The 14,856-nt window shown below is 46.9% G+C and overlaps 1 protein-coding gene across 2 annotated transcripts in view; it reads right to left on the minus strand.

The window, feature by feature from the left end:
* Kif9 (kinesin family member 9) overlaps positions 1–14,856 on the minus strand; it is a 53,774-nt gene that overhangs the window by 18,475 nt on the left and 20,443 nt on the right. Inside the window, exons 10-15 of one of the 2 annotated variants that reach the window (XM_041677283.1) lie at positions 9,583–9,660; positions 5,933–6,001; positions 5,352–5,456; positions 3,275–3,330; positions 2,440–2,530; positions 1,404–1,537 (exon numbers count right to left, since the gene is read on the minus strand). In XM_041677283.1, the coding sequence (XP_041533217.1) occupies positions 1,404–1,537; positions 2,440–2,530; positions 3,275–3,330; positions 5,352–5,456; positions 5,933–6,001; positions 9,583–9,660 (533 nt within the window). Of the gene's footprint in view, positions 1–1,403; positions 1,538–2,439; positions 2,531–3,274; positions 3,331–5,351; positions 5,457–5,932; positions 6,002–9,582; positions 9,661–14,856 lie in introns of those variants that run through there. The other variant, XR_005976512.1, reaches the window with a different exon arrangement.

Genomic DNA, 14,856 nt, shown 5'->3' on the forward strand with positions numbered 1-14,856 from the left:
GATTTGGGGAAGATGTCAGAGAATGACTTTGTATAATTTGTTCTCTTCTAGTTCTATGTGAATTCCACAGATGCAACTCAGGTCCTTAGACTTGTATAGCAAGCACCTTTATACGTGGAGCCATCTCACCAGCCCTGAACACACAATCTTATGCCCTCAGCCTCCTACGTGCTGAGATTGCAGGCATGGGTAACACTCAGCAACAGGTTTTGCTGAAAGGACTAGCTTCTGTGTTATTACACCTGTTCTTTGCAGCAGAACAGAGGGCTCGGGACACAGCAGACAGGAGGTAACCAGTGTTAGTGCATCCTCTCTCCATGACTTCTGGCTTGCATGTGGCACTTCCCTACAGTCCAGTGAGCTCATGTGCAAGGACTGCATTCCTAGATTATCCTCCCCACAAGGGCAGTAGCTCTGATGATATCATTATTAATATCAATATTCCTATTTTAGAGCTACAGACACAGGTATAGATCAGTTCTCATACCAAACACAAGGAAGTCTCTTAGGGGTAAGAAGCATAGAGAAGGGAAATGAACCCAGGACTCAACTCTGAAACCTATACTCAGTCAGCTACTGCTACCCAGTGTGGCCTGGGCAGCAGACTGGGGAAAATGCTTTCTCCTACTTTACTTAAAAATGAGTCTTAGGGGCTGGAGAGATGGCTCAGAGGTTAAGAGCATTGCCTGCTCTTCCAAAAGTCCTGAGTTCAATTCCCAGCAACCACATGGTGGTTCACAACCATCTGTAATGGGGTCTGGTGCCCTCTTCTGGCCTGCAGGCATACACACAGACAGAATATTGTATACATAAATAATAAGTAAATATTAAAAAAATGAGTCTTAGCTGGGAGTGGGACAGCACCAATCTATAATGTAAGATCTTAGGAACATGAGGCAGGAGGGTCATCATGAGTCTGAGCCTAGCCATCCTTAGCTACACTGTGAGACCCTTTCTCAACACCCTCCACACACACCAAAAGCACAACAACAAACTGAGTCTCACCTAAAAGGTAGTTAAGGATTTAGATGGCTTGAGGGAATCTCAATGGGGGTACCTGTGGGGGGTGTAACACAGAAGTACCAGCAAGCACAGTGGTTGGTGTGTCCCTAGTGTGGGCAGTGCTCGTCCCTGCGACCCTGCTACTCAACAGTGACAGAACATCAGGAAGTAACTCAGTGAAGCAGAAACATTGGTTCCCCTGGAGGTGCCATGAGGATGAGTGGTGACACTCAGGGTATCGCCCTGAGCTGAACCTCACAGATTTCCTGGCATTGGCAGGAGTGAGCACTGGTAACTGGGCACCATGGGAGAGCAGGAGGCCATGTTGTGCCCTCCCTCCATGAGGGAGCCCAGGCGCGAGGCTAGGCTCTTTGCTAGGAGGCAAAGAGAAGATCTCTCACCTGAGCTGATCTTTCAGTGTCTTTTTAGACCTGGATTTCTTCCCAGGTTTGATAGAAAAAGGAGCAACCCCAAGTCCAAAGCTTTGTCCATCAGGCTCACCTACTAGGTGACCTTCAGCATCCACGAGCCCTGCCTGGAAAGAAAGGTCAGGACAAGGCACATGGGTTATATTAGAGCTCTTGGCCTTTCAGGAATGCAAGTGTTCATGGTCTACAACTTGGGGTGAGCATGTTACACACACACACACACACACACACACACACACACACACACACACACAGATTTGGCCACTGCTGCCAGCTTCAGGCTGTCCATGAGTCCTAGAAAATTAATGTCTACTTTCCTTTTTTTTGAGACATGGTTTTTCAGTGTTGCAGCTCTGGCTGTCTTGGAACTTGCTATGTAGACCAGGCTATAGACCAGATCTGTAGATCAGATCTTGAACTTACAGGAATGTGCCTGCCTTTACCTCCTGAGTAAAGGTGTGTACCAATATTCTGTAAGGATCTTTAAGGCCTAGTTCCAACCTGGTTCCAAGCAATATATATATTCCAATTTATGGACATAATTCTCAATGTAAAAGTAGTACACTATTTTTTTCTGTGTATGTGTATATGTGGGTGTGGAGACCAGAGGTCAACCTTGAGTGTTATTCCTCAGGAAGTTTACTCTGGGTCTCTCATTGGCCTGGAACTCACAAACTGTGCCAGGCTGGCAGGCCAGTGGGCCCCAGGGTCTGTCTGTCTACACCTTCCCAGAGCTTGCACCACAAGGATGCACCACACCCAGCTTTACATGGGTTCTGGGAATTGAACTGAAGGCTTCATGTTTGCGCACCAATCACTCTACTGATTGAGCTTTCTCTCCAGCCCCTAAGGTGTACTTGCACAGGTCATTCATGCTCAGCTTGGTGTTATTTTTGGTCTGGGAATTCTTAGTTCTGGTTTGATGCATGACACTTAAAGTTTCTGCAAAAGTCTGACCAAAGATGGAAAGTCTGAGGCAGTGCTGTTAGCCAGAGGCAACTGTGCTTACCTTCTGGACAGCAGAAATGGCTGCAAAGTCATTCTTGTCTATGAGGGTGTACTTTCTGCGCAAGGCAGACTCCACTTCCTGTTCCTGTTGGCTTGGGAGAGAGTAATAACAGTTTGTAATGGGGGCTATGCTGAGTCCACTGGACTAAGACCCCAGCATTAGATTAAGAGTTGATTAGGTAAAGCCTTGGTAATGGAGTCACAGCCTCATCATAAGCCAAAAGACAATGCAGACCAAAGGGCCCACTCCTTTCACAGTGCACGCGTTCCCCATCATCCAGTCCCGAAACCTATAGAACCACATCACATGCCTATGATATCAGCTCTAAGACGATAACGCCTGTAAACCTGCATGTTTAATAGCGCGTGTAAACCTGCAAGAGGACTGTGCTGTCAACTAGGTTCTAACAGGATCCTAGGAGTCAAGTGACCAGTCTGATACCAACTAGCACAAGTTGCTCAGGCAATGGGTAAATCTGCACCCAAATAAACTGTAAGTGTTCCTTGAGGTAGGGGATATGGAAGATCCACGAGGCCCAGCTCTGGGCACAGTCACAGATGGCACTCCAGAGAGTTCCTGTCCAATAAAGGGATCTGGGCACACCCTAAACACTCAGACCTGGTTCCTCACATAGCGCAGAATGCTCCTCTCTCTCTCTCTCTCTCTCTCTCTCTCTCTCTCTCTCTCTCTCACACACACACACACACACACACACACACACACACACACACACTTTCTACATCCAAGGGTTTTCTTGAAGGCAAGTGCCCAGACCATAGCAAATGAAGATGGAACTGTGAGAAAGAATGACAAGGAGCAGCAGAATGAGACTTACCTCAGTACCACCCTGAACTGGTTGAACACCTCTTGGATCTGCCTTAAATTGATTATCTGTCAGGAAGAGAGCAAAACTGAGTTTAGACAATGGAACCTAGGAACAAGGCTGGGTCTAAGCAGAGAAGTCAGGAGCCCTTGACTGAATCTGGACCATCTCATTTTGAGAATGATTTATGTGCAGAAGCCTCCCAGTGACACTGGAGAGATGGCTCTAAGAGATATACTTCTCTTGCGGAGGACATACTTGGTTCCCAGCATCACTGACAACTTTTTAGCTCTTGTTCCAGGGGATATGATGCCCTCTCTCAGCCTCCATAGGTACTGCATGCAAGTATACAAACCTACACTCAGATACCCATCCATACACAGAATAATTAAAAGTAAAATAATATCTTTTTTTTTTTTTTTGGTTTTTCAAGACAGGGTTTCTCTGTGGCTTTGGAGCCTGTCCTGGAACTAGCTCTGTAGACCAGGCTGGTCTCGAACTCACAGAGATCCGCCTGTCTCTGCCTCCCGAGTGCTGGGATTAAAGGCGTGCGCCACCATCGCCCGGCTGTAAAATAATATCTTTTTATTTTATTTTATTTAAGATTTTATTTATTATGTATACAGTGTTGTGCCTGCATGTATACCTGCAGGCCAGAAGAGGGCACCAGATCTTATTACAGATGGTTGTGAGCCACCATGTGGTTGCTGGGAATTGAACTCCAGACCTCTGGAAAAGCAGTCAGTGCTCTTAACCTCTGAGCCATCTCTCCAGCCCCCAAAATAATATCTTTTAAAAAGAAAAGCCTCTCAGAGCTGGGCAGTGGTGGCACACGCCTTTAATCCCAACACTCGGGAGGCAGAGGCAGGCAGATCTCTGTGAGTTCGAGGCCAACCTGGTCTACAGAGCTAGTTCCAGGACAGGCTCCAAAGCTACAGAGAAACCCTGTCTCGAAAAAATTCAAAAATAAAATAAAAAGCCTCTCAGCAAAGTATTATCACTATGTAGAGACAGATACACTTAGTAAATAGTTTGTTGTTGGGGAGGCCTTACCCTCACTGAGGAGCTAACGGGGTGAGGGGAAGATGGGGGGAAGAAAAGAAGAGGGAACTGGGATTGGTATGTAAAAAATAAGAAAAAAAGAAAAAATGTTGTTGTTGTTTGATTATCTGTCTGTTTTGAGACAGGGTCTTATATATTTAAGGCTATCCTGGAACTTGCTGTATACCTGAGAATGTCCCTGAAGTTCTGATCCTCCTGCCTCTACCTCCCAAGTGCTGGAAGTACAGGCATGTGCCACTAGGCCCTGTGTATGTGATGCTGGGGATGCAAACCCAGGACTTCTTGCACAATAGGCAAGCGCTCCACCAACTGAGCTACATCCCTAGTCCCTGATTAATAGCTTTAAGTACTTGTCGAGCCTTTATTAAAAACTATTTTTTAAGTTTTTTCAAGTTTTTTTTAATTTTTATTTTTATGTATATGAGTGCTTTGCCTGCCTGGTTCTCAAAGACCAGAAGAGGACACCAGATCTCCCGGAACTGCCATGAGTGGGACAGCAGCCCATGTAGTTCCCTGGTGGAAGGTTTATGGCTGCACTGTAAAAACAAGAGTCATTCCCCTCTCGAGCTCTTCCTGCGTGCCCACTGTTCTCTCCTGTTATACTCCACCAGTGGGCCCCGAGAGGCAGGTTTCCTTCAATGACAATCAACCTGACCACCACCCTTTATCAGCTTCATGTCACCAGACACAGCCAAGCCTGTGTTCCCTCTACTGCACAGAGGAGGCATCTAGGGCTAGTGCACCTGACATTCCATCAGAGCAGCTTTGCTTCAAGGCCTGCGCCTGTGTCCATGTCCCTAACGTCAACCACATTTGATATAAGAATGCATTCCAGCCCACTGAACACTGTATGTAGCTCCATAGGTTTGTAGCCCTAAACATGGAAGCTAAGGCCATGGTGGGCTGAGGGCCCTTGACTGGGGTCTACACCACTTCCCATCTACTGCACCCATTCCATCTATGGCAGTACTCAGGACAGGAAGTCCAAGCTAGTTGAGCATGGTGGTCCCACAGCAGGGCTTCTTACATCAATCTCATCCAGTGTCCCCTCCAGGTACCTCCGCACTTGCGAGTTGATTTCAGCAATCTGGATTTCATCCATGGGGTCATAATTCACGAGGGTGCGGTTGGCCTTGAAGGATGAAGAATATGTGCTACATAAGAACCTGAGCCCAAGCAGGAGCAGCAAAGGCCATTCTGAGAGCCAAAGTATGAACCTAGGGTACAGTATCTGATGCCTATGCTGGCCATTCGCTTTACTGTCTGGTCCTGGCAGGGAAGGCCTGAAAACAGGCCAGGCGCATGTGTCAGAGAGCAAGGGGGAAGGGGGAGAATAAATGGCACTGTACCTGAAGCCTGCTCTTTCAAACCAGAAGTTTCAGCAAACCACAAGGTAGGAGATGCTGGCTCTGCCTTGAGGACCACTAGAACCAGGACCATAAGCCCAGGTAGGCCACTGGGGGACTCCACCTGCCCCACCATGCCTACCACTGATCCTTTCCTGCTACCTAACCCATCCTACAGCCCCTGGCCTTAACCCACCATGCTGTTTGCCCCTGGTCTCTGTCTGCAGCAGCTTCCCCTCTTCCCCCATATCCAGTCCCTTACCAGGCTATCATGGATAGCCAGTTCCTGCTTGAGCAATGCCAGCTCCTTCTCCAAGTTCTTGACCATTCTCTGTCAGGGAAATATACGTAGTGAGGAAGAGGGTCATCAGAAAAAATAAATACCTGACTTCTTCACACCAAATGTGCTGTGGGACAATGGTCTGTACCATGTCAACTGTATTTTAACAAAATGCTGATTGGCTAGTAGCCAGGCAAGAAGTATGGGCAGGACAACGAGAACAGGAGAATTCTGGGAGGAGGAAAGATTCAGTCTGCAGAAGGAAGCCAGACATAGAGCAAGCAAGATGTGACTGCCTCGCCGAAAAATGGTACCAAGACACGTGGCTAACATAGACAAGAATAATAGGTTAATGAATTAATTAATAAGAAGCCTGAGCTACTTGGCCAACCAGTTTATGATTAATGTAGACTTCTGTGTGTTTATTTGGGACTAAACGGCTGTGGGTGGCAAGGCTAACACAGAGGGACTGGGTAGGACAGAAATTTCTGTCAACACAAATGCTCAATTTCTTTTCCTTCTTCTCTCTTTTTTGTTTGTTTTTTGAGACAGGGTTTCTCTGTGTAGCTCTGGCTGTTCTGGATTCACTGTGTATGCTGACCTGGCTTCAAACTAACAGAGATCCACCTTCCTCTGTCTCCGGAGTGCTGGGACTAAAAACATGGACCGCCATACCCAGCCAAATGTTCAATTTCTTAATTTGGACCCAGATATCCTGGTTATTCCAGGTAAACCATAGAGTGTTCTCAGTTTCTAGGACATTCCATCCTTGTTGGTGAACCTTCTCCAGCTGGAATAAGCTTGGTCTAAGATGGCTTCTTTCAGCAAAGAGACTTCTACCAGCCGGGCGGTGGTGGCGCACGCCTTTAATCCCAGCACTCGGGAGGCAGAGGCAGGCGGATCTCTGTGAGTTCGAGGCCAGCCTGGTCTACAAGAGCTAGTTCCAGGACAGGAACCAAAAGCTGCGGAGAAACCCTGTCTCGAAAATCCAAAAAAAAAAAAAAAGAGACTTCTACCATATGGATCCTGGGCAGCAAACCAAGGTGCCGCCAGTGGTGATGGCTAGCATTAATTCACCAAACCTTCATGTATCTCAGGCGGGCCTCAAACTTCACTATGTAACTGGCAATGATGATGATAAAAATCTCTGATCCTCCTACTTCCCAAATGCTGGCGTTACAGTCTGTTCCAACACACCTGGTTTACACTCTACCAGCTGAGCCACTTCCCCAGGTCTTTACCTCCTTGTTTTGCAATGATAAACAGTGTCAGGTCGGCCTTGGCTACACAGCAAAGAGGCCAGCTGGGCTCTATTGTAACTGTCACAATTTTTTTTTTTAATGGAGGAAAAAGAGGGAACGGGGAGGGAGGGAGGAGAAAGTTCTCTGTATGCCTGGCATATAGAGAACACCTCACAGATTTAAGTAAGTATAAAAATGATACATTTTGGCCAACATAATTTGCCAAATTATATTTGATATTTGAGTATATTTTGTAAAAGATGCTCAAGGAATTTCTCCCTGAGACTTCTCACCATGGACAGGCTTGCCTTTGTCACAAAATGACCACTGGAGGGAGCTACTTCCAAAACTAGTGACCACTCAGATCCAAAGGTCTTCTCAGTCCACAGCCTGCTATAGTCTAGCCTCATCTAGTCACATGGCCTGGATACTAAGGCTTACCTGTTACCGTGCATGCTTTATGACAGACCCTGGCATCGTGGTGGCTCTGTGGCAATTTAGACACAAAGCCTGAGACTTAAGGCATGTTATCAGAATCCAAATCCTGCCTGGCTCGGCCTTTTAGGAAGCCCCAAACAGGTCTCTTTCTAGTATGGACTGTCTTTGGTGGCTGTTCTCAGCCACCTCATCCTCCTCACTCTTGAGAATCCACTATACCCCAGATACAGAAAGTCTGGCTGAGATGTTGGCAGTGCCGCTGGATGACTGCAGTGTGTCATGTAGCGTGACATAGTGTGTCATTGGACACGTGGTCCAATGAGAAGGTGAGTGGGGTAGTGAACCCTCTTAGGGGAAGCAACCTCCAGCTTACCCTGCCAACAAGGAAACTGTTTCTCCTAATGATTGACAGGTGTAGCAGCCTCTCATTGCCGGGAGACAGGACTGGAGCAGCAGACCCCACAGTTCAGGATCCTGAAAGCACTCCTATATCACCCACACACATACTGCACACAAGAAGAATCTGTGAGAGACAGTTTTGCCGAGGCTTCACAGGTAATGAGGGATGGAACAAGTCACTCAAAAAGAAACAGCACAAAGCCGGGCGATGGTGGCTCACGCCTTTAATCCCAGCACTCGGGAGGCAGAGGCAGGCGGATCTCTGTGAGTTCGAGACCAGCCTGGTCAACAGAGCTAGTTTCAGGACAGGCTCCAAAGCCACAGAGAAACCCTGTCTTGAAAAACCAAAAAAAAAAAAAAAAAAAAAAAGAAACAGCACATGCAGCACTTGGAAACTCAAAAGCACAGATCCTCATTGGTGGTGGTGGCACAAGTCTGTAATGCCAGCACACAGGGAGCTGAGGCAGGAAGATCAGGAATTGGAGGCCAGATTTGGCTATGTAATGAGACCATGTCACAAAATGGAGGGGGGGCAGGGACCAGAAGGAAAAGGGAGGAAGAAAGCAAGCACACAGGGTCCATCACCTGCAGACTCAGGAGCTCAGAATAGACGGGGTTTAGCCAGCCAGGGGTTTGTAACCCTCACTGAGCTTAGGAACCAGAACTCATCTCTACCTTCTTGCTAAAGCATGGTTCCATGATGGCATCATCCTTCAGGGTTGATCCTAGACAATCGAGCCCTTCTGCCAGAAACATGGGCGCATGTACAAGCCCACTCCAGTCACCATGATTTCATGAGCATCTTTGGTTGATTTTTTAAAAATGATTTATTTTTATCTTACGCATATGAGTGTTTTGCCTGCATGTATGTGTGTGCATGCACGCACATGTGTGTGCCCACCATGTTTGTGCCTATTTCCCAGGGAGGACAGAAAAGGGCATCAGATTCCTTACAGCTGGAGTTATAGACAGCGCCATGTGGGTGTTGGGAATGGAATCCAGGTCTTTTTTAAGAGCAGTTAATGCTTTTATCGCTGAGTTATTTCTCTAGCATGTTGGTTGGGTTTTGAGACTGTGTCTCATGTGAACTCATGATCTTCCTGAGATCAGACTCCTGCAACTTGTCCTTTGACCTCCATTCATGTGCCCACACATATACAAGCACACATATATACACTCAAAATAAATGAATGTGGAGGGGGTGGGGTTCTGCAGTGATAGGCAGGCAAGGCTGAGAAGACAGTGCATGGTGATTCAGCTCTGAAGAAATCACAAGGAGATCCTGAGGTACCCAATCCCCAGAGCCCTACATGTGATCATCTAGGCCTTTCTCTTTTGTGGCAGTCTAGCAGGGCCTCCAGGGATTCTTAAAGACATTGGCTTACCCCTGAAAGGAAAAGGACTGACCCAGGGCCCACATGTAACGTTAGTGGAGGCAGGAAGGAAACCAGACAAGCCTGGCTTCCCGTATGACCTCCACCAGATACTCAGGTGGCAGCAAGCACACAGACATCATTCCCAGGGCTGGGAAGCTTCTCACCAGCCCCTTAGTACCTCAGCATCATACTTTTCATTGATGGCAGGCTCAGTAGTGACCAATTTCATCCTGCTGGCGAACCTCAGAGAAGACAGCTGAAAAACAGATCAGGCAGATGTCAGGCGGCTCACCATGCACGAGACCCCAAAGATCAGCCTTCTCAGATGGTATGTCCTCTTCAGACTCTTCAGGGGGCTTTCCTGAAGGGCCTTCAAGGGGACACTGATCAAAAGGGCATTTTGGTACTCTGTGGGTGTAGATGAGTGATATCAAACCTGACTAGCATGTGGAAGGCCCTAGGGTTCAATCCTTAGCAACAAAAGATAAACAAAATACAAAATTTAAAGGGTAAACCAGGTATTGTGACACATGCACTTACGAAGTGGAGGTCCCAGACCTCGAGAGGCAGAGGCAGGAGGATCTCTGTGAGTTCAAGGCCAGCCTGATCTACAAGAGCTAGTTTCAGGACAGACTCCAGAGCTACAGAGAAACCCTGTCTTGAAAAACCAAAAAAAAAAAAAAAAGACAAAAATGAAGTGGAGACAAAAGGATCAAGAGTTTATCATCCTCAGCTATATATCAGGTTGGAAGCCAGCCTTGGTTATGTTAGACTCACTATCAAAAAATATATAAATAGGTCTGGAGAGAAAGCTCGGCAGTTAAGAGAGCTTGGTGTGCTTCCAGAGGACCCAAATTCAGTTCCCAGCACCATGTCAGAAGGCTCACAACTCAACCTTTGGGGGAATCTGATGCCCTTTTCTGTCCTCTGTGGTTACCTGCACTCACATGCACACACATATTCACAATATTCACAGACACACATACATGTAAATAACTACAAAGAAATCTTACTAAACAAATAAGACCTTGGCAGTGAGGTCTTTTGTAGGGTGGAGAGTGGAGCCTTAGGAATAGGAAGTTGACAGAGGCATATGCTCTAGCCAGGACCTCATCCCGTATGTAGTCCAGGTTGGTCTCAAACTCACAGAGATCCACCTGCCTTGCCCTGCCTCCCCAATGCTAGGATTAAAGCAGTGCGTCACCACACTGCTGCACACTGGTCTATTTCTTATTCTTTTCTTCTTTCTGCAGTGCTGGTGACCACATTCAGGGCCTTGTGCCTACTGGCCCACCTATCTACACTGATGAGCATTGTTAGCCCCATACTGTTCTAATCCACACCTACCCATCTTCCACCCAGATGCCCAAGCTCGAGCCACCCCCTGCCTAAAGAACGCTTTCCTCTCCTCCTACCCTGCTTGTCTTTCTGCTCTCTGTTCTTTAAGGTCAGACCAGAAGCCAGCTTCCAGCATGAAGCCTTTCTGATTCTCCTTCATATGGAAGGCACAGGCATGGTGTTCCTCCTTCAGGAGGGTGCCCCCACCCTTCTTTATCCACTTCTCTGGCTTTATATTAATGAGGTCTAAAAGAAATAATACACAAACCATATTCATAATTATTTTTTCTTTTGTTTCCTTTTTTGTATGTTTTCATGAGACGGACTTTATCTGTAGCCCTGGCTATCCTGGAGCCCTCTATGTAGACCAGCTGTCCTCAGATTCATAGAGCTGCACCTGTCACTGCTGCAGAGTGCTGGGATTAAAGGCATGCACCACCATACCTGGAAAATATAATTTTTTAAACCCATGTGTGGGTCTGGGGAGAAGAGCTCAGACGGTAGAATACTTGACTATACAAAAATGAGGAACAAAAACTTGAGTTTGATCCCAGAATGCATGTAGAGAAGCCTGTGTGGCAGAAGCAACTGACCCGAGCTAGTGGAGGTCACCAAGTCTGGAGACAGCTGGGGAAACTGCACAGGACTGAACTGGGCCCTCTGAATGTGGGTGGCAGTTGTGTGACGCGGGCAGTTTGTGGGGCCACTGGCCGTGGAACCAGTATTTATTCCTAGCGCATGAACTGGCTCTTTGGAGCCCGTTCCCTATGGAGGGATTCCTTGCTCAGCATAGACACAGGGAGGAGGACTTTGGTCCTGCCTCAAGTGATGTGACAGACTTTGTTGACTCCCATGGGAGGCCTCACCCTCTCTGAGAAATGAATGGAGGGATCAGGGGGAGGGGAAGGAGAGGGAATTGGGATTTATATGTAAAATAAAAAAGATTGTTTGGTTTTTTTAAAAAAAAATAAGATAAAATAAAGTTAAAAAAGAAGAAGGCTGTGTGGACGCATGAGCTGGTGAGGAAGGGACAGGTAGGTTCTCTGCTTCACTGGCAGCCGTCTTAATCTTAATGGGATACCAGGTTAATGAGGCATCCTGTCCTAAAGGACAAGGTGGGGACTGGAGAGATGGCCCAGTGGGTGAGACATCAGTTCACATCCCCTGCACCCACATAAAAGCCAGGCATTGGCTCTGTGTGCCTGTAACCCCAGTATTTGGGACACAGAGACAGGTGAATCAAGGAGCTCCCTGGCCGGCCAGCCTAGCCAAAACAGTGAGATTTAGGTTCATTGAAAGAATCTGCCTCAAGAAATAAGGTTGATAGCAATAGAGGAAGACATTTTACATCCTCCTCCTTTGGCCGCCACATGCCCAATCTTTTATCACTGCAATAGAAAGAAACCAAGGGCACCACCCAATCCTGATGACCTGAGTTCAATCCCTGAAACTCAGAGCGGAGAAAGGCAACTCGCCCCTGAAAGCTGTCCCTGGACATGTGCACCCTCCCCAACGATGTAAGGACACATTTAAAAGTGAAAAACATGCCAGACACATAGCCCAGTGGTAAGGCGCCTGCCTAGCATGTGTGAAGCTCTGGGATCAACCCCTGCAGTGCCAAAAACAAAAACAGGGCAGGCATGGAGACACATGCCTGTGATTCCAAAATCTGGGAGGTGGAAGCAGGAGGATCATGATTATTTACGGCTATATACAACGCTCAAAAACAGCTATTATACATGAATATATGAGACTCTCTCAAGAAATACCTCCCAAGAAGAAGAGAAGCAGAAATTTCCAAAGCAAACTTGCTGTCTCTTAGTGACATCTGGAGACCCTTCTGGGGCAATTATGGCCAGAGGCCATGAGCAGCAACCCTGGAGATAGCCTCCATGCACAGATGTTAGATGAGGGTGGAGCACAAGGCAGGCCCTGAGGATGGAGCCTCACACTATGCTGGGTTGAGTGTCAATGAAGAGGCCCTGCTATGAGGAACACCAGGTTTAGAAGGGGGATGGGTCACCCTGCAGTGGCCTCAAGGAAGGACTGGTAAGGTTCTTCCTCAGTGGTGTAGTTTGGCGGTTAAGGGCTCTGCTGTGGTCATTTGAGTAACCTTCCATAATTCTTACCACATCCTTGTACAAGGATGGGTGATCCCCCTTGTGAGTCCCTGGGAGTCGCAGTGGTGTGTTTCCTGATGTGTTCTGAAGAGGGAGCTCTCAGAAGGAAGCCTAATTGTGGTCACAGGCACTAGTTTTGTGGAAATCCAATTCAGACTCCTGCTCCAAGAGTAACTGTTGCTTTTGCTTCAGGGCACTGGTTCCCCCAACACACTACTGTTAGTACACAAAGTAATACAATTCATGACAGAAACAGGTTTTGAGTTTTTAAATTATTATTATTATTATTATTATTATTATTGTTGTTGTTTGTTTGGTTTTTCGAGACAGGATTTCTCTGTAGCTTTTGGAGCCTGTCCTGGAACTAGCTCTTGTAGACCAGGCTGGCCTCGAACTCATAGAGATCCTCCTGCTTCTACCTCCCAAGTGCTGGGATCAAACGTGTACGCCACCACCGCCCGAGTTGTTTTTGTTTTTGTTTTAAAATATTTATTTATTTATTATGTATACAATATTCTGTCCGTGTGTATGGCTGCAGGCCAGAAGAGGGCACCAGACCTCATTACAGATGGTTATGAGCCACCATGTGGTTGCTGGGAATTGAACTCAGGACCTTTGGAAGAGCAGGCAATGCTCTTAACCACTGAGCCATCTCTCCAGCCCCCTGTTTTTGTTTTTTAAGATTTAGAGAACTTGAGACTCATTAGCATCCACACCCCTCATATATCTTTGTTCCAAACCCCTAAGACCCTTCTCCCCGTCTGTGAGTTCAGGCCTGGGGCAGAGCTGCTGAGCAGTGAGGGAACAAGACCCTGGAGGTCTCAGGTGCCAGGAGAGTTGCTTCCTGTGCTCTGGCTACTTCAAGGATGGAGACAAGAGAGGGAAGGGCTATAAGCCTTGCTGGAAGGTATCTTTCTTCTTTCCTTTTTTTTTTTCCTTGTTAGGAAGTGGAGTTGGGGTTTACTAAAGATTTTGTTAAATAGATTTTTAAGCACAAAGATTAAGAGAAAGAAAGGTATTCAGAAATGAAGACACTTTTTCAGCATATACAATCACTGGCTAGCAGTACTACCAACTCAGGAGAAAACAGTGATGGTCGCTGAATCTCCAGACTATTAGAGTAACCAGGCCTAGTTAGTAGCAAGAACTGCCTTTCACGTTATTAGAGACACTTTCCCCTTCCTTCGCGTGCATTTTAGTGACATTTGAATTATGTCCAGAGGGACAATCAACTGACTGACCCCAAGGCTCATCTGTTTTGTTTTGTTTGAGACAGGGTCTTACTATGTAGTCTTGGCCAGCCTTGAAATCACTCTGTGGACCAGGTTGCCCTCAAACTCCCATGATCCTCCTGCCTCTGCCTCCACCCAGCCCTGTGCTCATTCTTTTTGTTGTTGTTGTTTGTTTTGTTTTTTTCAAGACAGGGTTTCTCTGTGTAGCTCTCGCTGTCCTGGAACTCTCTCTGTAGACAAGGCTGGTCTTGAACTCACTGAGATCTGCCTGCCTCTGCCTCCCTAATTCTGTGATTAAAGGTATGCACCTCTACCACCCAACCCCAAGGCACATTCTTTGTTTTTGTTGTTGGAGGGTTTTTTTTTCAAGATGGGGTTTCTTTGTATAGCCTTAGCTATCCTAGAACTAGCTCTGTAGACCAGGCTGGCCTCAAAATCAGAGATCTGACTACTTTTGCCTCCCAAGTGCTGGGATTAAAGACATGTGCCACCACTGCCCAGTTCCCAAGGCACATTCTTAAAGCAACACTACAATAGGAATGGTTATTACAAAGTCACCTGTCTTGACACCTGTATTTGATATCATGTCTTCCTATCACAGAAAGGCATAGGGTGACCCCAAAATTGGTCCATGACTAAAAGGTCCTAGCATGTGTGATGATCTCCCCAAAGCTGCATGGGCAGATTTCTCAAGGGTATCCATCTCAACAGGCAGCCAGGGGATCAAAGCTGTTACAGCCCCTCTGGGGCTCCCTTGTGCTT

This window comes from Microtus oregoni, unplaced genomic scaffold (genome assembly GCF_018167655.1).
Source record: "Microtus oregoni isolate MIOR12 unplaced genomic scaffold, Mior012 000028F_ref0000031, whole genome shotgun sequence".
In the NCBI taxonomy this organism is placed as follows: domain Eukaryota; kingdom Metazoa; phylum Chordata; class Mammalia; order Rodentia; family Cricetidae; genus Microtus; species Microtus oregoni.